General features: G+C 44.8%; 7 protein-coding genes across 7 annotated transcripts; 4 read left to right on the top strand and 3 right to left on the bottom strand.

Annotated features, from left to right (window-relative positions):
• Positions 1-1569: 1569 nt before the first annotated feature.
• On the top strand, positions 1570-4298 carry CCR75_008759 (uncharacterized protein; the record flags this gene model as incomplete). The annotated part of the gene is made up of 4 exons (XM_067966808.1): positions 1570-1922; positions 1994-2204; positions 2253-2810; positions 2876-4298. The coding sequence occupies 4 exons, from the start codon at positions 1570-1572 to the stop codon at positions 2921-2923; spliced, it is 1170 nt and encodes a 389-aa protein (XP_067819544.1). The 3' UTR covers positions 2924-4298.
• CCR75_008760 (uncharacterized protein) lies at positions 2995-4092 on the bottom strand (the record flags this gene model as incomplete). The annotated part of the gene is made up of 1 exon (XM_067966809.1): positions 2995-4092. The coding sequence occupies one exon, from the start codon at positions 4090-4092 to the stop codon at positions 2995-2997; it is 1098 nt and encodes a 365-aa protein (XP_067819451.1).
• Positions 4299-4619: 321 nt separating the features above from the next.
• CCR75_008758 (uncharacterized protein) lies at positions 4620-6327 on the top strand (the record flags this gene model as incomplete). Its single annotated transcript, XM_067966807.1, has 2 exons — positions 4620-4795; positions 4854-6327. The coding sequence occupies 2 exons, from the start codon at positions 4620-4622 to the stop codon at positions 6325-6327; spliced, it is 1650 nt and encodes a 549-aa protein (XP_067819545.1).
• A 79-nt stretch (positions 6328-6406) lies between these two features.
• On the bottom strand, positions 6407-6817 carry CCR75_008757 (uncharacterized protein; the record flags this gene model as incomplete). The annotated part of the gene is made up of 1 exon (XM_067966806.1): positions 6407-6817. The coding sequence occupies one exon, from the start codon at positions 6815-6817 to the stop codon at positions 6407-6409; it is 411 nt and encodes a 136-aa protein (XP_067819540.1).
• Positions 6818-6868: 51 nt separating this feature from the next.
• Positions 6869-8444, top strand: CCR75_008756 (uncharacterized protein). The gene is made up of 5 exons (XM_067966805.1): positions 6869-7411; positions 7476-7517; positions 7594-7709; positions 7774-8372; positions 8395-8444. The coding sequence occupies exons 1-4, from the start codon at positions 6908-6910 to the stop codon at positions 8213-8215; spliced, it is 1104 nt and encodes a 367-aa protein (XP_067819541.1). The 5' UTR covers positions 6869-6907; the 3' UTR covers positions 8216-8372; positions 8395-8444.
• Positions 8445-8809: 365 nt separating this feature from the next.
• CCR75_008755 (uncharacterized protein) lies at positions 8810-10282 on the top strand (the record flags this gene model as incomplete). The annotated part of the gene is made up of 4 exons (XM_067966804.1): positions 8810-8819; positions 8879-9053; positions 9120-9447; positions 9517-10282. 4 exons carry the CDS (start codon positions 8810-8812, stop codon positions 9592-9594), a joined length of 591 nt encoding a protein of 196 aa, XP_067819542.1. The 3' UTR covers positions 9595-10282.
• On the bottom strand, positions 9655-12387 carry CCR75_008754 (uncharacterized protein; the record flags this gene model as incomplete). The annotated part of the gene is made up of 1 exon (XM_067966803.1): positions 9655-12387. One exon carries the CDS (start codon positions 12385-12387, stop codon positions 9655-9657), a length of 2733 nt encoding a protein of 910 aa, XP_067819543.1.
• Between the last annotated feature and the right edge of the window lie 9243 nt (positions 12388-21630).

The raw sequence follows: 21630 nt of genomic DNA, 5'->3' as shown, positions 1-21630 counted from the left end.
GATTGGAAAGAATCGCTTTCAAAATCATCACCACGATTCCCGTTTATGCCTTCTTGATCAAACCCCCAGAAATCCGCCTTGCATACAGGACCAAACAGGCCACTCGACAGTACATGCCATCCTTCTCGTAAGAACAAAAGACCCCCGGAAAAGCACTTGATATATGATTACAGAGTTCAAGTTAGAGAGGGAATAATATGTTGATGCAGTTGAAGCATCGGATAAATTAATGTCTGATACCATACTTTAAGCAAAAAAGGTAGCTAGGCCATCGAGCATAGGACACATTGCGAAGGGAAGATCGTCGCCCCGTAATATCTGCCTTTTCATTCTAATCAAGTTGAGCAATTATTGAAATTCAATACAACCTCGTGATGGGATTTTTTCTTTACAAAAGAGCCTTGAATAGTGGGTGTACAACCCAGCTGGTACGCTAATTAAAGTGATTAAATATAAAAAACATGCGATGGACACGGTTGTGTGAGGCTGATGTATAAAGTAGCGGCGGCCAAGAGCTTTACAAGTAAAGTTTCGATACATTTGCAGTTAAATGATGATAAGCTACTTTTTACTAAGACTCGGAATGAGCTTCAGGTAAGATCTTCCTTTTATACGTGCAGCTTAAAGCCTCGCTTTTTATTGCCAAGAATGTTATCAATAAAACGCATCCAAGCTGTAACGGGCTAAAGTTGCACTAATGTTACACAGTCCCCATTAAGTACATTTGGTACTTAAGGGGATGGTCAATTACTAAATAATAGTAATTAGACCCAACACTCGGGTGTGGTGCACATTTGTGACCAACCCTTGTGGATATGATGCACATGGGTGCATTCACATTAGGATGGATGACGCCCAGCGTCATCCATGATGACGGCTAGCGTCATCAGTTACGCGAGGTATCTATAAAGATACGCTCGCAATACATATTAAATGATATCTATATAGATAACATTTTAATTGGTAAAAATAGGTATTTGTATTTAATTCTATTAAATATAAATCAGTCTGAAAATTACTACCTACTTGGTAAGTGCGCACGAGGAGACGGATTACCGCTCCCGTGACGACACTTTACCAGAGTTCTTAGTGTGTTGGGTGAGGTCGCTTGCGCGCCCACCACAACTACCTCACTGCACGCAAGAGAAGCAGGTTTAACCGCTTCCTCGCTGTGCTAGGGTGTGTGCTTAAGTAGAGCGTGGCCGCATTACGACGTGCCCGCCAACAACCTAGGTTAAACTGTCGCATGCTCTATAACGTGTCAGATACTAATCAACTCCTATAACGTAATTTAAGACAGGCTAATTAGTGATGCACAAGTAGGATTAAGACAATACGTATTACTATTCCATTTACTACTTCGTCAATAAGCTTCCTACATCCACACCAATTTAACAATACTGACACAGAGTCGTAGTTTTTTCGATGAGCGTACTTAATTTCACGCTTACTGACTGCAGCAAATTATAAGCAATCGATTTGTCAACAACATTGTAGGTAAACTATTTCTAACCAATCAAAAGGGAGTAAATCTTATGCTTTTACAATTCGCTTCTTTGCCTTGTAACCATGGCGGTAGACACGACAGAGACTAATGCGCTGCGACGCCGTTTTGTGCAAGGAGAGAGCGAACTGACGGAAGAAGCGCCCGCGCCTCACCGCGTGCCTAGGCCTCGAAAGGGTTTTGTGGAGCTACTCATGTCTCCTTTAAGCTTTGTGGTTGGCGACGGTGAGCCTGAGGATCCGCAGGTTGCGGCTCGTCGCTTCGCGCACAGCTTAATGCGACGGTATGGGGAAAACGTGACCCCACACTTTGAGCACTTATCGTTCCAGGACGCAGTGTCCACAGCACGGACGGCGTCAAAGTTCCTGCTTGTGTTTTTACACTCGAATATACATGACGATGCCGATTCGTTTTGTCGGTAAGAGCGAATTCGCGATTTGTTCGGTTCGCAAGTTGGTAAAAGTACTCATGATTTCACTGCTGTGGCAGAAACGAACTATGCACCGAGCGCATGAGCGCGTATTTAAACAATAGTGACTGCATCGTGTCGTGGGCAGGCTGCGTCCAGCATGCTGAAGGGTTTAATGTGAGTTTGTCGCTTGGGTGTGCCACCTTTCCGTATCTGGCATTGCTTTCATGCATCTCTCGGGGTGTCAGCGTGGTGGAGAAAATTACGGGTAACATCGCGATGAGAGAATATGTGCGAGCAACTTGTTAAGGGCTTTTGAATGTCGTGCTTGTAGCAAAGTTGCCAGTCGATGAGATTATTGATACATTGAATGCAGCAGTCGACCGTAATAATCACGTTTTGGCCACGTCTCGTCACGTTCGACAGCAGCGGACAGAGGCGCAAATTCTACGTGAACAGCAGGATCGAGAATACCAGGAGTCTCTTGCCGCAGACCGTCGTCGGGAACAAGAAGCTCGTGAAGAGGCTGAACGAGAGGAACAAGAAAGGGAGCGGAGGGAGGCAGAAGCGCGACGTCTCGAAGATGAAAAGGTTCGTGAGGAAGAAGACGTCAAGGCTGTGATTGCACTCAAACGCGCTCGAATTGCTGACGGTCCGAAAGTTCGCACGCCTCCATCAAATGCAAATTATAACACGGCAGTCATCAAATTTCACTTGCACAATGGGACTCGCTTACACCATATCTTTTACGCGCACGATACGCTGCAAACTGTGCGGGACTTTGTGGACGTGGAGTTTTATGACCGCCACATCCCGATTCGAAACTATGAGCTCGCGACCAACTTTCCAAAAAAGGTCTACGGCCCCGATCTACTCGATGTCACGCTTGCTGAGGCTGTAAGTGCTTCCTTGTCGCTATTAAACAGCAATTTAGCGCATTTAATGTGTTGTGTATTTGATAGGCGCTTGCTCCACAGGCGCTCGTATATGTCCAGGATCTGGACTCTTGATTATGTTGTGATGAAGGAGTTTTTAATAATATTTTGCACAACCCAATTTTGATGTGGTTAACGTAACTATTCTAGTCTTGAAGTTGAAGTGCGCATTGCTTCCCCGATGCCGCACGGAACATCCGATCATGCAACGCTGCCGCCTGTTCGTGAGGCTCCATAATCACTCCAGTGATTATAACGCGCTCGACACCTTGTACGTTTTCAGCCCAACGTAGCGAGTCGAAGATGCGCTGCGACGCCTCGGCAACGTCTCCGGTGGGTGATAGGTCAAGGTATGCTCGTACACGGTTTTTCAATCGAACGAGCTTGCCATGAAAGTCGATCACGACCCAGCCACTTACATTTTCGTTTTCAGACGCATTCATCGTCTTTGTCGCATCTGTTACGTATAAATACGTGTCCACGTCGGGGGCATAGTGTGTGATCAGCTGTCCTGGTGCCTGCTGTCCCTCGTTCGTCTGCATCTTTGCCTCATTCCGAATCGTCACCAATTCGTATCGTACACCCAACATCTCTGCGTGTTCCTCAAGCACCTTCTTTAATGCTTGTTCCGACACACCTCCACGACGAAAAAGAATCACTTTGCGTTCTTCAGGCACAATTTTTATCACTGTTGACTCAATGCCAATTTCACAGCTACCTTCCCCTGCCGCATCAATCACGCTTAAATTCTTGCACGCACCCAAGTCGTCCATCACATGTTTGGCGGTCGTTGGCGACACATGGCCAAATCGATTTGCACTTGGCGCTGCTACAGGAATCTTTGCTTCCTTCAGCAGAGCCTGAGCAATGGGATGCTTGGGGCACCGAAGTCCAACAAATCCTGTGTTGGCCGACAACGACAGCGGCAATTCTGGCACTGCCTTGGCAACAAGCGTCAGTGGACCAGGCCAAAAAGCTTTACCCAGACACTCAAAAGCCTGCCGCCCTGTTGGCGTCATATCTACTAACTTTAAAGCGTCTTCCAGAGTGGGAACGTGGACGATGAGCGGATCTGTAAGAGGTCGTGCTTTGGCCTCGAAAATTGCCATTATAGCGTTGGGGTCAAGCGCATTGGCGCCTAGGCCATACACCGTTTCAGTGGGGAAAGACACGAGCTGACCGAGCTGGAGCTGACGAGCCGCAAAGGCAAATCCGTCGGCGTCTGCTTTCAAAAGTCGAGCCATGGTAGAAGGCAAATAACTGCTAGCAATATAGCGCGTGCAAGCACGTCGCGAGAGGTGCGAATGAAGAAGAGACGTACTTGCTTTGATATGAACAAGTTGCAGCGATTGAGTGAGTGCCAATCTAACGCACTAACTTTGAATGTGACTGGCGTTAACGAAGAGTGACAAAGACGAAACATGGAAAACAGTTGCAATACATTTCCAGAGATGAATTTGCAAAAAAAGCGAGAGCTTGCTCCACCTTCCTGCAAGCGAAATTTTACCTGTTTAATTGCTCGGTCATTTCTCATGGCCAGCTACCCCTTAATTAAAGTTCTAAAGACACACTCCTTTTATCACTACGCAACTCGACGTTTGATACGAAAAAAGTCGACAATACTTTATGGGGAGATCGACATAAAATTTGGACTATGCACGACAATATTTTATGGGGAGATCGACATAAAATTTGAGACTAACTAGATCCTAATTTTTGTAAATTAGTCTTGCACGACAATATCACGTATTTGGCTTCTCGTGTTGGAGTGATGGGTATCAACGCACCCAACGGAGTACCAAAGTCGCGAGTATCGGAGCGAGAGCTGCTTCTAGGAGACACAAAGGAAGAAGCGGAAAGCCACAATACAGTGAACAAAGCCCTTTTACTGTCGATTGGGGAAGTTCAAACCCCGTCGGAAGAGCCAACAACTCGCGGTTTTTTTAGGTATAGGATCTTGTGGAGTTTATGACGCCGTTCTTTGAATAACGCCCAGTTTTGGTAGTTGGCGGACATTATGGGCGTATGCCGGTCCGGGGTGGCTTATGAGCATTGCTTACGTTGATCCAGGAAACTTGGAAAGCGACCTGCAGTCTGGCGCTTACGCTGGGTACCAGCTCATGTGGGTCTTATTCGGCGCAACGGCCATGGGGTTCTTTTTGCAAGTGCTAGCGGCTCGATTAGGCGTCGTTACGGGCAAGAATCTTGCAGAAATGTGTACAGCAGTATACCCTCGTTGGGCGTCGCTGACTCTGTGGGTAATGACGGAGATTGCGATTGTAGGCAGCGACGTCCAAGAGGTCTTAGGCTCCTCCATTGCGTTTCAAGTTCTTTTTGGCTTTCCGCTATGGATTGGATGTCTCATTACAGGATTTGACACATTTACATTTCTCCTTCTCCATCGCTATGGAATACGAAAATTGGAGGCTTTTTTCTTAACTTTAATCATTGTGATGCTCCTATGCTTTTGTGCCAATTTCGTTCGAGGTGACGTCGCATTAAACGATGTTTTAAGTGGCTTTGTGCCACGTGTAGAACGCTACGCGGTGACGCAGGCTGTCGGCATTCTTGGTGCGGTGATCATGCCACACAATATTGTGTTACACTCGGCACTTGTCCAAACACGGCAAGTAAACCGACAAAATGATTTGAAAGTGCGCGAAGCAAACAAATACTTTGCCATCGAGTCGGGTTGTGCCCTCTTTATATCGTTTTTAATTAATATGGCAGTCCTCGCCGTGTTTGCAAAGGGATTCTTCTCACTCGATTGTACGGCCTCGTACGAAATGAACGGAGTGAATACGGCTTGCGTACCCCATGCGATTACGAGTGGTGTCACTTATGGTAAGTGCGAATTGGTCAGTGGTGGCAGCGGAATGTGCCAAGAAATCGGCTTATCGCAGGCTGGTATCGCACTTAGTGGCATGCTGGGTAAGTACGCTGATACCATCTGGGCCATTGGTCTGTTGGCAGCTGGACAAAGTTCTACTATGACGGGAACATATGCAGGTCAATTCGTTATGGAAGGGTTTCTGCAACTTCGCCTTTCTCCCTGGAAGCGTGTGGCTCTCACGCGGTGTGTATCGCTTGTTCCAGCAATGACTGTAGCGATTCTAAGCCAGCAAAACCCCGCAAATAGCGACCACATGGACGAATTACTTAACGTCCTGCAGTCGATCCAGTTGCCATTTGCATTGCTTCCTGTATTGATTTTCACGAGCTCACCAGACATAATGGGTGATTTTGTAAATGGCAAAACAGCCATTATGAGTGGCTGGATCATGGGTGGACTTGTATGCGTCATCAACATGTATTTGTTTTTAATGAACCTCGAGGGCCTTGCTCTTGGCGCTATTGAAGTCGTTGGACTAGGATGCTTATGTTGCTTGTATTTTGGATTTTTGGGTTATCTAGTACGTGCAAACACGACCCTGTCGACCCAACATGCACGCACCGCCTCGAATTCGTTTTGCAAATGAGGCATTAATTTTATTAAAGTAGTTGATTAAATTTTTGTTCTTTTTGAAAGAAAAACAAATTTTACGTCGGCAAAATGTTTCACTCGGCATAGTTGCGTCCATACGTGTCGACACGTCGCGCGCGTCGTCTTATGGCTTTCTTCGCTGTTGCCTTCCACACCACCAATAACTTTGTGGCTCGATATTGCACCTCCTTTGAATCTGACCGCCTTAATAATCTCGTTAGCGAAATCCCAATGCGCGTCTTTTCAAGCATTTCAAGCGACATAAAGAGCCGCTCCAGTGCGTCCAAGATGCTCAGCATGTTGTCGACGGATTTTACATCGTCAAGCTCTTCTTTTAGGTACTGCACATGATCCACCGAGACTACCTTTTCCCCATTATGTATAGTCGTCTGCCGCTTTCGTTTAGGCTTCGACACAGGCGCCTCATTTGGCACCGCCGCTTTCCCATGCAACACGAAATTATCCATTTCAAATGCAACCTTCATTTTCGATAGCAATTCATGTGCACCACGTAAAGTGTTTGCGCATTCGTAATTGCTTTAATGGTAGCATGACAAGTCTTAATTTCTTCAAGCATGCCGAGCAAGACCTACAAGATTGCGGTTTTACCAGGCGACGGTATCGGTCCTGAGGTTTGTGACCAGGCAGTCCAAGTTCTACAGACGATTTGCGAGCTTTATCAACACCAATTTGAGTTCCTGCCGGCACTATGCGGCGGCGCGGCTTACGAACACCACAAGACGCACTTACCACAGTCAACTATTGACACAGTGGCGGCCTCGGATGCCGTGCTCTTTGGCTCAGTAGGCGGCCCAACGGATGCACAAGAGGATCCAAAGTGGAAGGATGCTGAGAAGAATTGTCTGCTTGGGTTGCGCAAGAATTTTCAGTTGGCCGTCAACATCCGTCCAGCCAAAATTTACTCCATGCTACCAGACTTGTCGCCACTTCGTCCCAACATCGTTGTTAACGGTGTCGACATGGTCATTATTCGTGAACTCGTGTCTGGTATTTACTTTGGTGAGCACGAAACGAACGGCGACACGGCCACGGATGTCATGAAGTATACAAAAGCTGAGGTGCGGAATATTTAAAATTTCGAGATTCATCTCTAATTTTTGCCTTGTTGCTTGGAAACAATAGATTACAAAGCCCATGCGATTTGCGTTCGAAACGGCCATGAAAGTACGTAATCATTTATACTGCCTCAGATGTACTTTCTGTAATTTATTATTATACGTGTATACTTTTGTTAACACAGCGCTCAAAGAAAGTTGTAGTTGTGGACAAAGCCAATGTATTAGACTGCAGTCGTCTATGGCGCAAAGTTGCGAAGGAAGTGGCCACGGAATACCCGGACGTGCATCTCGACTATATGTACGGTGTGCTCCTATGAATTCCGTATTCGAGGATCAAACTAATTGAAGCACTAATCGCATAGGTACATTGACAACGCTGTGATGCAATTGATTCGTGACCCGACTCAATTCGATGTGATTGTGACGGGCAACATGTTTGGCGATATTCTTTCGGATGCGGCTTCGGTATTGCCAGGTTCCCTCGGCCTCATGCCGTCTGCTAGTCTTGGGGACAAAGTGCATTTGTTTGAGCCAATCGGTGGATCTGCTCCGGATATTGCTGGCAAAGATCTTGCCAATCCGATTGCGCAAATCCTGTCGGGCGCGTTGCTATTGCGATACTCGTTTGAGATGGAGGCAGAAGCTCAGCTGATTGAGAAAGCAGTGGAGCATGTGCTTCTGGACGGCGTGCGCACAGGTGATTTGACCAAGGATAAGGCTAATGTGGTGGGCACAAAGGCCATGGGCGCCGCCATTATTGCTAAGATGAAATTCCTTAGTAACGAAAATGTGGTATACGAGTGAAAAAGAAGATCTTTCGTGAACATTAAATCTCGCATAGCAGTGATGATTGCATAAACAACAGGCGATACATTAAAAACACTGTTCATCTCGCTTAATGTTTATCTTAATTTCTTTCAGATTTACAATCTCATGATTTCATGAGATATTTTATATTTTGGTTTTCCACGACACCTTTTCTTAATGTCAAGTGATCTAAAACATTAGTTTCTTAACTGCTAAAATATTTTAAGTTTATGTTCGGCAAATGCCTAAATGTTTTCATCTATAGGTGTTTACTAACAAACATAACTGAAATAATCGCACCGACGTTTTTGACACCGAGAACTAGCAGACAATTCATTTCAACCCGAAATATCGCTGATGGACGCAAAGCATTTTTAACATCACTGATGTAATAATAAAAAAGTTTTTTGCGCTTATCATTCATGAAATTCTTTCGGGATGCAAGGGGAAAATAAAATGTTTTATTTCCTCAAGTTATAAAAGTTACATTTCAATCTTACAGCAAATTTACGCCAACACAATTTCACATTACATTTTGTTTGACTCAAATGCACAATTTACCATCGTGTCATTTTTCAAGCAATACAAACGATGGCCCCAGGTACGGAAACAATGGAAAGGAAAGTGCTACTTAAAGCTTTATGCAATGCTGTAAACTAGGAGGTCGTGTCCGCAAGGAGCTAGAAGAGTGTCAAAAAGATTCGCACCTTTCAGGTGTCACAGCTGTGTCAGTGAATGCCGCAACACTCTCCGAATTGCGTGGCTCAATCCAGGGGCCCGAGGCGACGCCATACGAGGGTGGCCACTTTGAGCTTGAAATCGTCATTCCGACCAAGTAAAGAAAACATTGTGTTTTTATAAAGCGCTTACTTTGTCAATTGACGTTATGCTACGCGAGTAGATACCCCTTCGAGCCTCCTCAGATGCGCTTTCTTACCAAGATCTGGCACCCTAATATTTCCTCCCAAACTGGTGCCATCTGTCTGGATATTCTAAAGGACGCGTGGTCACCGGCGCTGACTATCAAGACAGCGCTTCTGTCGATTCAGGCTCTATTGTCAGCTGCTGAGCCCACTGACCCACAGGACGCTGAGGTGGCCAAAATGTATCTCAATGACCACACACAGTTCCTCAATACTGCACGTTTCTGGACAGAGAGTTACGCAAAGCAAACAGATGCAGGCAGTGACGCTGCTCTCTCACGACTCATCGACATGGGGTTCTCAGCTGTACGTACTGTAGCCATTTCTACATTTTTTTAAAAAAAATTCAATTCGAAGAATTGTTTTTTACAACAGGACAAAGCAAAAGCGGCGCTTCAATTGACCAATGGCGACGCGAATGCGGCAATTGAAAACTTAGTCAGCACTATGTGACATGTGCTATCTTGAGTTGCTTTAACATTTAAAAAAAAAAGAATTGCCATTTTCATCGCCTCATTTCTCCTTCGACTTGATCGTTCGACTAGCAGTTTTTGCCGACACGGTCGCTTGCAGCTTTTTCTGAAGCACTGTGCGCTTGTCACTTGTCAATCTCTTGGTTGTTAAATCCTTTGGTCGCGATAAGAAAGCAGCGCGTTCGAACGTACGCACAGCTTTCCCACAACCATGGACTTCTTGCTGCACGTGGTCGTAGCAGAACTTGAGCTTACAGAACTTGCAAATGCTGCCCAGAAGTACAACACTCTTCTTACAGCGACTTGGGTGTTGATACGCACATTGAGAACTCAAGGCGGCTTCATAAGTGAGGTATTCCCATTCGTCTTGTTGCTCTTGTTCGCCACTAATGGCAGTCTTTGCACTATTTTTTTTCATTTTTTTCTTCTTTTTCTTGACTTTTGTAACGGGTTTGTTACTTAATTTTTCAAAATGCAGCTTTTCCACTACAAAATCGTTCAATTTTACTTCGTCTTGATCGCTTTGGTTCTTTTGATCCGATTCGTCTTCACTATCGACATTTAAAAGCTGAAACACGCTTGGAACCGCGACAACATTGTCTTCCATCACTTCTTCGTCGCTACTTTTTTCACTCGAAGGAATCGCATGGAAAGACTCTGTTTTTGCTTGGAGAGCCGACTCACCACGACTTTTTGCATTTCGTTTTCGAAGAGGTCTCGAAACCACTTTCTTCACGTTTGTAACATTGCAACAAACACTCGAACGTTGATTCTGAATAGCCTCACCGTCAAGAGATCCTCGAACAATTTCATTGTCGAGATATTCCTGGGCACTCTGGTACTCGCCAAGCTCTTCGAAATGTTCCACAATACTAGCGAGAAACGAATGCGTCGAGATCGTTTCGGTATCACACACAATGGCAATGTGGCGCTTTGCTCGTGTCATAGCAACATTCATACGGCGGTCATCTGCCAAGAAACCCACTTGTCTCGATTTGTTGGAACGCACTAAGCTCATGACAACTGCTTCTTTTTCACAGCCTTGAAATCCGTCAACGGATCGAATCTCAAGCTCAGGATACTGATTTCGTAACAGCGCCTTAAGTACCTCGACTTGCTTGCTATATGGCGTAATGACGGCAATTTCCTCTTCTCGAACACCAGCAGTCAATAAAGCGCTCACGTGCTGTGCCACAATGCGTGCTTCTCCATTATTTGACCTTGAATGAACAAGCTCTTTTAAATCGACTTGATCGTCCTCTTCTAGTAAACATCCTGCCGTATCAATTAACAATAGAGTCGCATTCAACACACGATCGTCGCAAGGAATCGAAACGTGTGGCAATTCGTGCAATTTTCGCTTTGCAACGTACTCGAAATCTTTTAATTCACCTTTGTACATTGCTCGAGAGCTCCACGCACTAATGTCTTCATGCATACGATACTGTGTATCCAATAATTTAATCACTGGCTGCATCCTTTCCAAATGCGTCATACGATCAAACAACGTGACGTCCAATCCGTTTGTTGCCGCCACTTTGGACTTGATTGTCGGTGGTAATTGCAAATGATCACCCGCTAAAACGCATCGTTTCGCCTTCAAAATCGGCACCCAACACGCAATTTCTAGCGCCTGAGCGGCTTCATCAATCACAACGACATCAAACGTCACATCACGGAGTACCGTCGTCGCAGCACCAACATTCGTGGCAAACACTACACGACTCTGCTGCACAATTTCGCGCGCTACCCGTTGTTCGCGTTCTCGAATATCTTTTCGATTACTTTTCAATTCTCGTCGCAATTGCTTGCGTTCACTCGAGTCCCGTAAAGTGTGTAATTTCCGTTGCAAGTGCTTGGTTTCACGTCGTATATCACGCACAATCTTCGTGCCATCAGCCTCTTGAATTCGAGCATCAAAACAATATTTTACAATACTCGATACCACACGTGCGGGGTGGCCCACACGAACAATTGGGACTATTTTGCCAAATTCGACACATTTATTGGCAAATTTTGCCAATACATTATCAACTGCAATATTCGAAGGAGCACACACGAGCACTTTGTAGTGACACGTACAAACAGCTTGAAGGAGAAACTCGATTACAGTGGTGGTCTTGCCAGTTCCCGGAGGACCGTGGATCAAGGCCAAATCCTGGGACGCTAATGCAAATTGCACGGCTTCGACTTGGGACTTGTTCAGTCCGATTGTAAATGGTGTAATCTCACGCACGGGGGTCTCCCAAGTTGGCTGGTTTTCGGAAAAGACCACGTCGATTACTGCTTGGGCAGCCCCAAATTCCGACTTGGTCAGTTGATCGAGTGCATTTGTTAGTTTGTTGTACGTAGCATTGTTCACGAGACGATCGAGTGTTATGTTTGCTTTGGCTGCCACAAGCTTTGCTTCATCGACGTCGTCGTGGTCACTATTGACAGCAACGGAGATTGTATGCTCCTCGAGACGGGATACAATCCCTGTGCCCAAAATCGTCGCTTGCAATCGAATTTGGACAAGGTCGCCAACGGTCATGTGGTGCACTTTTGCGTGGCGCAGATAAATCGATGGGAATGAGAATTGCAACAGGGTGCGCCCAAAGAGTCCCGTCGAGTAGTGACTAAGCGTCAAGTGTGTCAATACATTCGGATTTTCGGTATCATTGAGTTGTGCCAACTCCTTTCGCATTGTATGTACTTCCTCCTCTTGCTCTATGGATAACAGACGACGTGTAGACGCCAACCATGCTTCTAGAGTCACTTGGCTTGGCGCCATCAAGCATTTAGTAAATAATAATTGGAGACTGATAATGATATTATAAGAATAGACACGAATTTTTCTTAGCTTGAATGATGCTCTTATTTGATTTATGCTTGTAATATTAAGAAAAACCAAGGAATCGTAAAATACATTTCTACTATCACACATGCAGTTGGACGGTCTAGAAAATTTTTACGTATTGGTCGTGTCGTAAGTAACTGACTCGCCTCTCTATCGTGTCATCTTTAGGAAACGAAAGTTCGAACTATATTGACGATTTTGCCCTCCTGGACGTTGATTAGTGATTTCAACAAAATGGTACCAGATAGATATATAACTGGTGGCGACAACTGTCACGGGGTGTCCATTACATAGGTATTATTTCCTATGAGTACAAATTTATTATCTTTATTAATTTTGACTTTAAATACTTTTAATATTACCAAATTGGTAAATTAAGACATTATCTATTGATTGGATGATTTAAGTCTATATCAATCCGCCGATCGATATAAGACACGATTATGGGGTGCGCAAGGAGACGCCATACTTACTTAGTTATTAATACAATAAGTTCAGTAGTAGATAGAAGATCGTTACGTAGGAAACTAAATATATTAATCCAGTTATTACAGTTTTACTTTTTCTTTATTCTAAAGCCTTAGTCTAGACCTTTAAGCTAAAGACCCTTAGCTTTGTAGAAACCCTCCTCTGTACCCTTGTGTACGTAAAGTTTCGAGGCACCTCACCTACACTGTAATCAGTGTAAGGTTATCTAGTACTGACTCCAGTACTACAGTACTAGTGAAAGGTGCCCCGTTAAACATGCTAACACTTTGTAGTCCGTTCAACGACCTACGCACGTTCCATCCAACATGACATGTAAGATGAAGAAGGAGGGAGCAATCCAGACCCTCAAGATGGCTACCACGCCACGCGTGGGTTTTTTACTTATTTGAGTGACCTTGAATGGAGAGCGATCCAACGAATGAAGTCGGTTGTAGGCGGGCCAGCCGTTGGCGCCATGCTGTACACTCTGGGCAGAGATGTCTTAAACTATGCACAAAGAAGGCGCATAGGGCGACGTTTCAAGTTACGGGCAGAGATGGTGCGTAATGCGACTTTTCAAGATACACACAAAGAAGGTACAGTGAGTGCAAATAAAGGGCTATATTACTCACCTAGGTTACACTATCGCATGCTCTAGATGTGTCAGATACTAATTTACTCCTATTAAGTAATTTAAGACAGGCTAATTAGTGATGCACAAGTAGGATTAAGATAATACATATTAGTTTCCCATTACTACTTCTTTCATAAGCTACCCCCGTTTTTCCACATCATTTTAACATGTTATGAGCCCAACCACCAACTCACCTGCAAGTGATGTCGACCTTCCGACAACTTCTAGTCACGAAAGGGCTAGGTCGAAATCGGCAACAACCATACCACCTCATACCTCTCTAAGGGGTACGGAAATCGAGGCGCTATCCAAGATGATGGGTATGCTTACTGGGATGGATGAACGAATGAAGAAGAAAGAAGCTTCTCAATCCAGGTTGGCCGAGGATGAAAGGTTACAAGTTGCGGTTGAAAGTGGGATGTTTACGTCCATGCTAGGTGCTGATTTCGCTGGTCGACTACATCGCGATGCCTTGGACGATTCCTTGATGAGGGGTCGAAATGAAATGTTGGGTGACCAAAATCGGTACCATTCAAGGGCACGAGCTAGGGTGGCACGGAGGGAACAAGAAATTTCTCAACCCCCTGTGCGATTTCCTTCGAATCAACCTCAAAGCCCCCCCAGTGCCGACTCCGCGAACGCCACATCCGGTAAATTACAGGATTCCGGATGCCAGACAACGAATGTTGGCTGTTCGAACATTCGTAAAACTGAACCCAGACCAGCACATAGTTCGATGGGACCGAAGTATATGCTGGTCTGGGTTCAGTTTTTTTTTGATTGGGGAAAGACGTTTTGGAGACATTTTGACATGGCCCAAGAATCATGTGGATTTCTTTGGACTGAAAGTGTCAAAACTGAAGTTTTAGGACAATATCTTACGGGCACTGCCGAAAGATATTTCAGCAAACAAGTGGATTCATGGTGGCAAGTTTTACCAACTCTACAAAACGTGATGCAGAGGATGCATGACACGTACAAGACAACAATAACTGCTGCGCAAGCAATTAAACTCTTTACTGACAAAAAGGAGGCAAGGCGGTCTTGGCCTAAGAATTTTTTATACTTGATGGCTGTGAGCGATGCAGCAGGGGGCGCGGAGCAACAAATACTGGACAATATTGTCAGATACGCCTCCCCTGATTGGCTCCCATTTTTTTAATGGCCAAGTTCTCAACCCAGAGTACCGATTTTTTTGGTTCAAGCTTAGGAGTTGGCTTATTTGGCCCAAGCGATCGAGCTCGAATCTTGATTGGGCCGAGATTTTTGGAAATGAGGTGTTGGCCAACATTAAAGATAAGATGGGGCGCAGGGAGACCCGCACGTGTTATAATTGCGGTAAAGTCGGACACGTGAAATCCGACTGCAAATCCAAACGAGAACTTTAAAATAATGGCCGACACGGAAATCAGCCGAAAATATAGCTTTGGCGATTCAGGAAGCCAGAGGAACCGCAACAATTTTGATAACTCAGACAATATCACTGAAAGCTTGAGTTCAGATGTATGGATACTAGACAGTGGGTCTAGCAGACATCTCGTAAACGATGAATCTCTACTAAAAATTCAAAAGTGTGTCGATTGGAGTGCCATTTAGATGATGGCGAGATAATCCGACTCACTCGAGTCGGAAATGTGGTTTTGGCGGAAATGGCTCAATGTCGTGAGAGACAAATCACACTTACCGAGGTATACCTGGCTTCCGAGCTTTCAAGAAATTATTTCGTATGGAAAGATCGAGTGTAAAGGTTTTGGTCTTGGGTATACCGATTATTGTCGCACCTTGACACGAAGGTCAGATGGAATGGTGATATTCGACATTGACATGAAACAGAATGTGCTTTACGTGCAAGTGGTGGACACTGAGAATAATCGCAAGTCCTTAAAAGAAGTGAAAACCGTGGTGCTTGCTGAAGGACCAAAGTCACCCAGGGCCGACATCCAAAGTGGTACATTGTATCATTTTCACGAAAGGTTGGGTCATCTTTCGTATGACACCATTGAAAGGATGACAAACGAACGAGACTCTGGAATTGTGATTTCGAGCTTCTCAAGACCAACATGTATTTCGTGTGCACAAGGGAATCAGACCGAAAATGCTTAGTCGAAAAAAGACACAGGTATCAACTCCCCGATAGATCGAATTGGGGGGCGTGGTCTGTTCAGATTTGAAGGGTCCTATGACACCCAAGGGCAGACTTGGAAAAAGGTACCTAGTCAACTTTATCGATCACAAATCCAACTATTGCACGGTGTTCTTGGCACCAGCAAAGGACAAGGCAGCAAAGAAGTTTGAACACTTCTTAGCGTTTTTCGAAAGTAGATTTGGATATAAGACTCACGTATTGCGTATTGATGAAGGTGGCGAATACGAAAATGTGGGTTTATTTTGCAAAGCCATTGGAGTAGCTCGTCAAGCCAGCGAAGCTCGCAATCAAGCTTCGAATGGCAAAGCAGAGCGTTTGCACAGGACAATTTTAAACATGGCAAGGTCAATGATATTCGCTAGTCGGTAACCTTTATCATTTTGAGGGATACCGTAAAATACGCCGCCTACAATTTAAATCGTAGTCCTATGAGTGCAAATGCAAACGGGCATCACCAATCGAAGTGCTAACAAATCAAGTGCCAGATTTACGGGACATTGTGGCCTTCGGTTCCGTATGTACCGTGTATCGAAACCCAAGCAAAAATTCACTTGCACACCGATCTCAGGTAGGGATTTAAATTAAAAAAAGTGATGAAGTCAAGGGCTTCAGGGTTTTCATGCAGGAAGCCAATAAGGTTACGGTTAGACAACACGTGCAGAATATTGAAACTTCGAGCACGGACCAGAATAATCAGCTTCAGAGCACATTGGCTGATAAAGATCAAGGAGAAGAAGTATCCCATTCGAAATCCAAGATCAAACCAGGTGTTAAAAAGACTTAGACCTGGAAAGGGATGCGCATCAAACCAGAAGTAAAGTTAGGTCAGAGAGTAATACAGGCTCGGAAGGAGCCAATGAGACCTGCGCAAATCGTTGCCCATGTTTATGAAAGAGACTCTAAGCATTATGGTGAAGCCATGAAAAGTTGGAATTGCGAAAGGTGGGAGTTAGCAATGACTGAAGTATTGAAGGTATTGGAAGATAATGGGGTGTGGGTATTGATTAAGCGACCGCCCCACAATAATGCCTTACACACTAAATGGGTGTACAAGACAAAGACTGATTCGAACGGAGACATCGAACGATTAAAGGCCAGGCTTGTGGGATGTGGTAACGAGTAGGTATATGGACTTGATTATAACTTCACCTTTGCTGCTGTTATGGATATGATAACTGCTAAAGTGTTGCTGGAATTGGCGGCCACTTGGGGAGTTCCAGCCAAGCATGTAGACATTCCGAATGCTTACGTTAAGGCGAATCAAGAGCCATGATTAAAGATGTACCTCCACGTACCGCAGTCGATGGAACTGGGTACTGAAATTTTAAAGAAATTGGGCGTCATAGACAAACAAGAAGATGTATTGGAATTACGAAAACGTTTGTACGGCTTGAAAGAAGCCGGGCGTCTGTGGAGCCAATTGCTACATCAAAAACTGAAAGAAGCGGATTTTTGGCAATGCATCTAAGACATGTATTTTTATTGGAAACGCGACAATATTGGCATTGTTGTTGTAGGTGTATATGTCGATTATCTTCTGGCTACATGTACAAACTCAAGGGCTGTAGATGATCTTTTTACTGCTTCATTCATAAGCTACTCCCTTTTTCGACTTTATTTGACAAGATGAACAGCTTGCGACCATAGCCGAGTCCATACAACACAAACTCGACGGGGCCCGAAAGAAAGTAGCCTTGCTTCACCATCAAGGCTCTCAATACGCGAATGTGTTGAGAGAACAGGGTGCTCAACACTTATAAACTGTTGAGACAGCAGCATTTTTATGCTGCTATGGGCCGACGCTTCCGCTATGACCCGAAACCTTAAAGATCGAAATCTCTAAGTTTGAGGCAGTCGAAGGCGGCTCCCTTTTAAGATGGTTCGTCGATTTAAGCTACGCTATAGAAGCTTGCCGTATCAGTGATAATGCGACGAAAGTGAAATTTGCATGCCTAACTTAGCCGGACGAGCCAAATCTTGAGCTTTATGTCTCAAGCTTCACGACTCATTAGTCTTTGGGTCGTATGAGGTCTCTTAGACCCGGCTCAGTCAAACACATGAGCCGCCACGTCATTCAAGGCTCGAGCCGAGCTCCTAGATTTGAAGCAGGGTAAGCGTGTTCTACACGCTTATTCCAACATACACGATACCTGATCAATTGTATCGTGGGTCATCCAATAATCCAATTGATGACAAAACACAGGTAACTGTGTTTATTAAGGTTTCGCAGACGGCCCTGTTAAGACCCACCTGTTATGCGAGATTTAGATTCGCTCGACCAAGCAATCTTTATAGCGGAACAGGAGGACTTAATTCTTAAACAGGCTTTTGTCCACTATGGAGCATATCGTCCTCCAAGACGACAAGAAAATAGAGGTCCAGAACGTATGGACCTCTCGTATGTAGAGAGCGAGAACCCTCGCTCTTCAAATTACAAACGATTACAAAAAAGTAATCGTGGTCAAGGGGGCCATCCTCACGTACACACGCAGAGATGCGGGTCGTGGGAAGGATTTCAAGTGCTACCAACTGTAGGCGGGATCGTCGTAAAGCGGCCACGCTCCACTTAGACACACACCCTAGCACAGCGAGGAAGCGGTTTAACCAGCTTCTCTTGCGTGCAGTGAGGTAGTTGCGGTGGGCGCGTTAGCGACCTCACTCAACACACTAAGTACTCTGGTAAAATAAGTGTCGTCACGGGAGTGGTAATCCCGCCCCTCGTGCGCACTTACCAAGTAGGAAGTAGGTTTCAGACTGATTTATATTTAATCGTATTACATATAAATACGTATTTTTACCAATTTAAATGTCATCTCTATAGATATCATTTAATATGTATTGCGAGCGTATCTTTATAGATACCTCGCGTAACTGATGACGCTAGCCGTCATCATGGATGACGCTGGGCGTCATCCCTCCTAATGTGAATGCACCCATGTGCATCACATCCACAAGGGTTGGTCACAAATGTGCACCACACCCGAGTGTTGGGTCTAATTACTATTATTTAGTAATTGACCATCCCCTTAAGTACCAAATGTACTTAATAGGGACTGTGTAACATTAGGGCAACTTTAGCCCGTTACAAGCATGAGCTTTTTTGCTGTGTCGAAAATGTTATGAAATACACTTTTTAATTCGTAACAATGACACCTCGAGCGTAGTCTCGAGTTCAGCAAATCGATCCATGCTACAGAAGAAGAGGGCCTATTATTGGATACAGTGAACGTGAAACAAGGGCCTTCTTTCATATGTATTCAAGCTAAACATGCACTGTATTTTCATGTAGCTCGACTCTGTGAGAATGCAAAAGCACGCAAAGAATGGCAACTATTCGAGTCGTAATGAATCCAATTTTCACGCATTAAAACACCATCTTTCGTACAAGAGCACACGACAACAAAAGCAATGACAAAGGATTGTCATCATGTGAACAACGTCTGCCAGATGGAAGGTTTCACCCAATTGTATTCATTCCGTTCTACAGTCTGCAAACGACAAAACCTCCTCCATTAGAACCCACCTTTTCAACAATATATTAATCCTCGACAACAGTCGTACCTCTTCCACTTGAGTAAGCAACTTCTGCAGCACCGCATCATGACGCTCGGAGAACCTTGGCACGTCGATTGTCTCACGCAATCCAGATACACGCGCTTGAATCTTCTTTCGTGCACGCTCGACATTAAAAAGCGACTCGAAATACTTTAATTGCGTATACAACGCACTGTCGGGATACTCGAGCGTAATCGGTGCGCGGCATCCCACCGCGGAGCAAATGTTGCCATTCCCGCGTAGCGATTGTTTCTATGTCCGTGTCTTACACGTCACGTCCGTACAAATCGTCCACGCTTCGTAGTATTTCTTCGTGGCTTGACGCGTTGCAAGATGAAGTCGATTGGAAAGAATCGCTTCAAAATCATCACCACGATTCCCGTTAATGCCTTCTTGATCAACCCCCCAGAAATCTGCCTTGCATACAGGACAAAACAGGCCACTCGACAGTACCATGCCATCCTTCTCGTAAGAACAAAAGACCCCCGGAAAAGCACTTGATATATGATTACAGAGTTCAAGTTAGAGAGGGAATACCCAGCTGGTACCCTAATTAAAGTGATTAGATAAAAAAACATGCGATGGACACGGTTGTGTGAGGCTGATGTATAAAGTAGCGGCGGCTAAGAGCTTTACAAGTAAAGTTTCGATAACCTGAAGCTCATTCCGAGTCTTAGTAAAAAGGAGCCAATCATCATTTAACTGCAAATGAAGATCCCCATTTTTTACGTCAGCTTAAAGCCTCACTTTTTATTGCTAAGAATGTTATCAAGAAAACGCATCCAAGCAGTTGGAATTTGGATATGGGCGTGTTTGAAGTCTGATGAAGTAAAGTACTACGGATTTACGTCCGCTTGCTCGATGTGTATTGACTCTTTCAAGCACGGTTTGTGACCAAGCTTATGAAGCTACTGTCATACCTTGCGCTCATGATACTACCTACCACATCTGTAGACGGGCACGTCGTAATGCGGCCACGCTCTACTTAAGCACACACCCTAGCACAGCGAGGAAGCGGTTTGCATCTGCTTCTCTTGCGTGCAGTGAGGTAGTTGTGGTGGGCGCGCAAGCGACCTCACCCAACACACTAAGCACTCTGGTAAAGTGTCGTCACGGGATTGGTAATTCGTCTCCTCGTGCGCACTTATCAAGTATGTAGTAATTTTCAGACTGATTTATGTTATATCGTATCAAATATTAAATCCTGTTATAACTAATCATAAAATGCTGTCTCTGTCGATAGACACTAATATGTATTGCGAGCGTAAATTTCGGAATTCCTCGCAAAACGGATGACGCTAGTCGTCATCCCTTCCAATGTAATTGCACCTATGTGTACACATACACAAGGGTGGGTCACAATGTGAACCACACCCGAGTGGTGGATCTAATTACTTGACTAAAGTTATTGACTATCCCCTTAAGTACACAAAGTGTGCTTAACGGGGACTATGTAAAATTAGGGAGACTTTAGCCGGTTACGCGGTGAGCCTCGCAAAATTTAGCCGCTTGGTCACGATTTCAGTGCGTCAGCGGGGCACATTCGTTTATTCGTAGTCATTTTGGCGAATTGCGTGATATTGCCAGCATAATGAGAGGTCCATTGTGGTCAAGTGAACGTCATTGTCCGCAGTGAACTACGAAAGAGACGTTTTCACTTATAAATTGAAAAGCTTCAAGATGTTCGTTTGCACAAGACCATACATGATTTATTCACGCATAAGCGGCTCGATATTGCTTACACAGTTGGCAAAGTCGTGGGTTGTCAATTTTAAGTCGGCAATAGCCCGCAACCTCTTGGTCGTTAGGTTTGGCTGGCGATATGATTTCGGATAAGGTGCGGTAGCACTATCTTCTGCAGTACCCCCTTCGGGAGCATACGCACGCTCACGCACTATTCACAGGATATTTGCTACTTTTGCACACGTACCGCGCACAGGGGCGTCCGAGTCAATATATACCGGGTTTTCAGCGTTCGTGACATCAAGCCTTAAAAAGGGCATGTTTAATGGATATAGGCAGTATCGAGCTGCCGCTGTAACGTCGCCGGATGCATACAGTACTTAAAGCGGCTGCGCGCCCTACGGAAGCAGAGATCTGGTTGCGGTAGAGGCAGTTGCCGTGCCATTTACGTCTAACATTCCATGAAGTGGAACATTATTATTTTTGGAAAATCGGGAATAGCAGCGAAGTGTATAAAACGTTTGATTCTGTCCGGCAGGGTGTGATTATAAGATTTTGCAGGAATGGTGTGTGTTTAAGGAAAAAGGGTGTGAATATAGCAACTCCCCCTACTATTATTCTTCTTCAATTCTATTTTATAATCATAAATTATTTATTAAACATTAAATTTCGTGATGTGACGGGAGGTTCC

Source organism: Bremia lactucae, linkage group LG9 (assembly GCF_004359215.1).
Source record: "Bremia lactucae strain SF5 linkage group LG9, whole genome shotgun sequence".
Classification (NCBI taxonomy): domain Eukaryota; phylum Oomycota; class Peronosporomycetes; order Peronosporales; family Peronosporaceae; genus Bremia; species Bremia lactucae.
This window is presented reverse-complemented; position numbering and strand designations above follow the sequence as displayed.

Excerpts from the sequence above, each read along its gene's own strand:
- CCR75_008756 (XM_067966805.1), top strand. The coding sequence starts at position 6,908 with ATGCCGAGCAAGACCTACAAGATTGCGGTTTTACCAGGCGACGGTATC. Across the intron at positions 7,412-7,475 it reads TGAAGTATACAAAAGCTGAG|ATTACAAAGCCCATGCGATT; the intron begins GTGCGGAATATT and ends TGGAAACAATAG. Across the intron at positions 7,710-7,773 it reads GACGTGCATCTCGACTATAT|GTACATTGACAACGCTGTGA; the intron begins GTACGGTGTGCT and ends CTAATCGCATAG.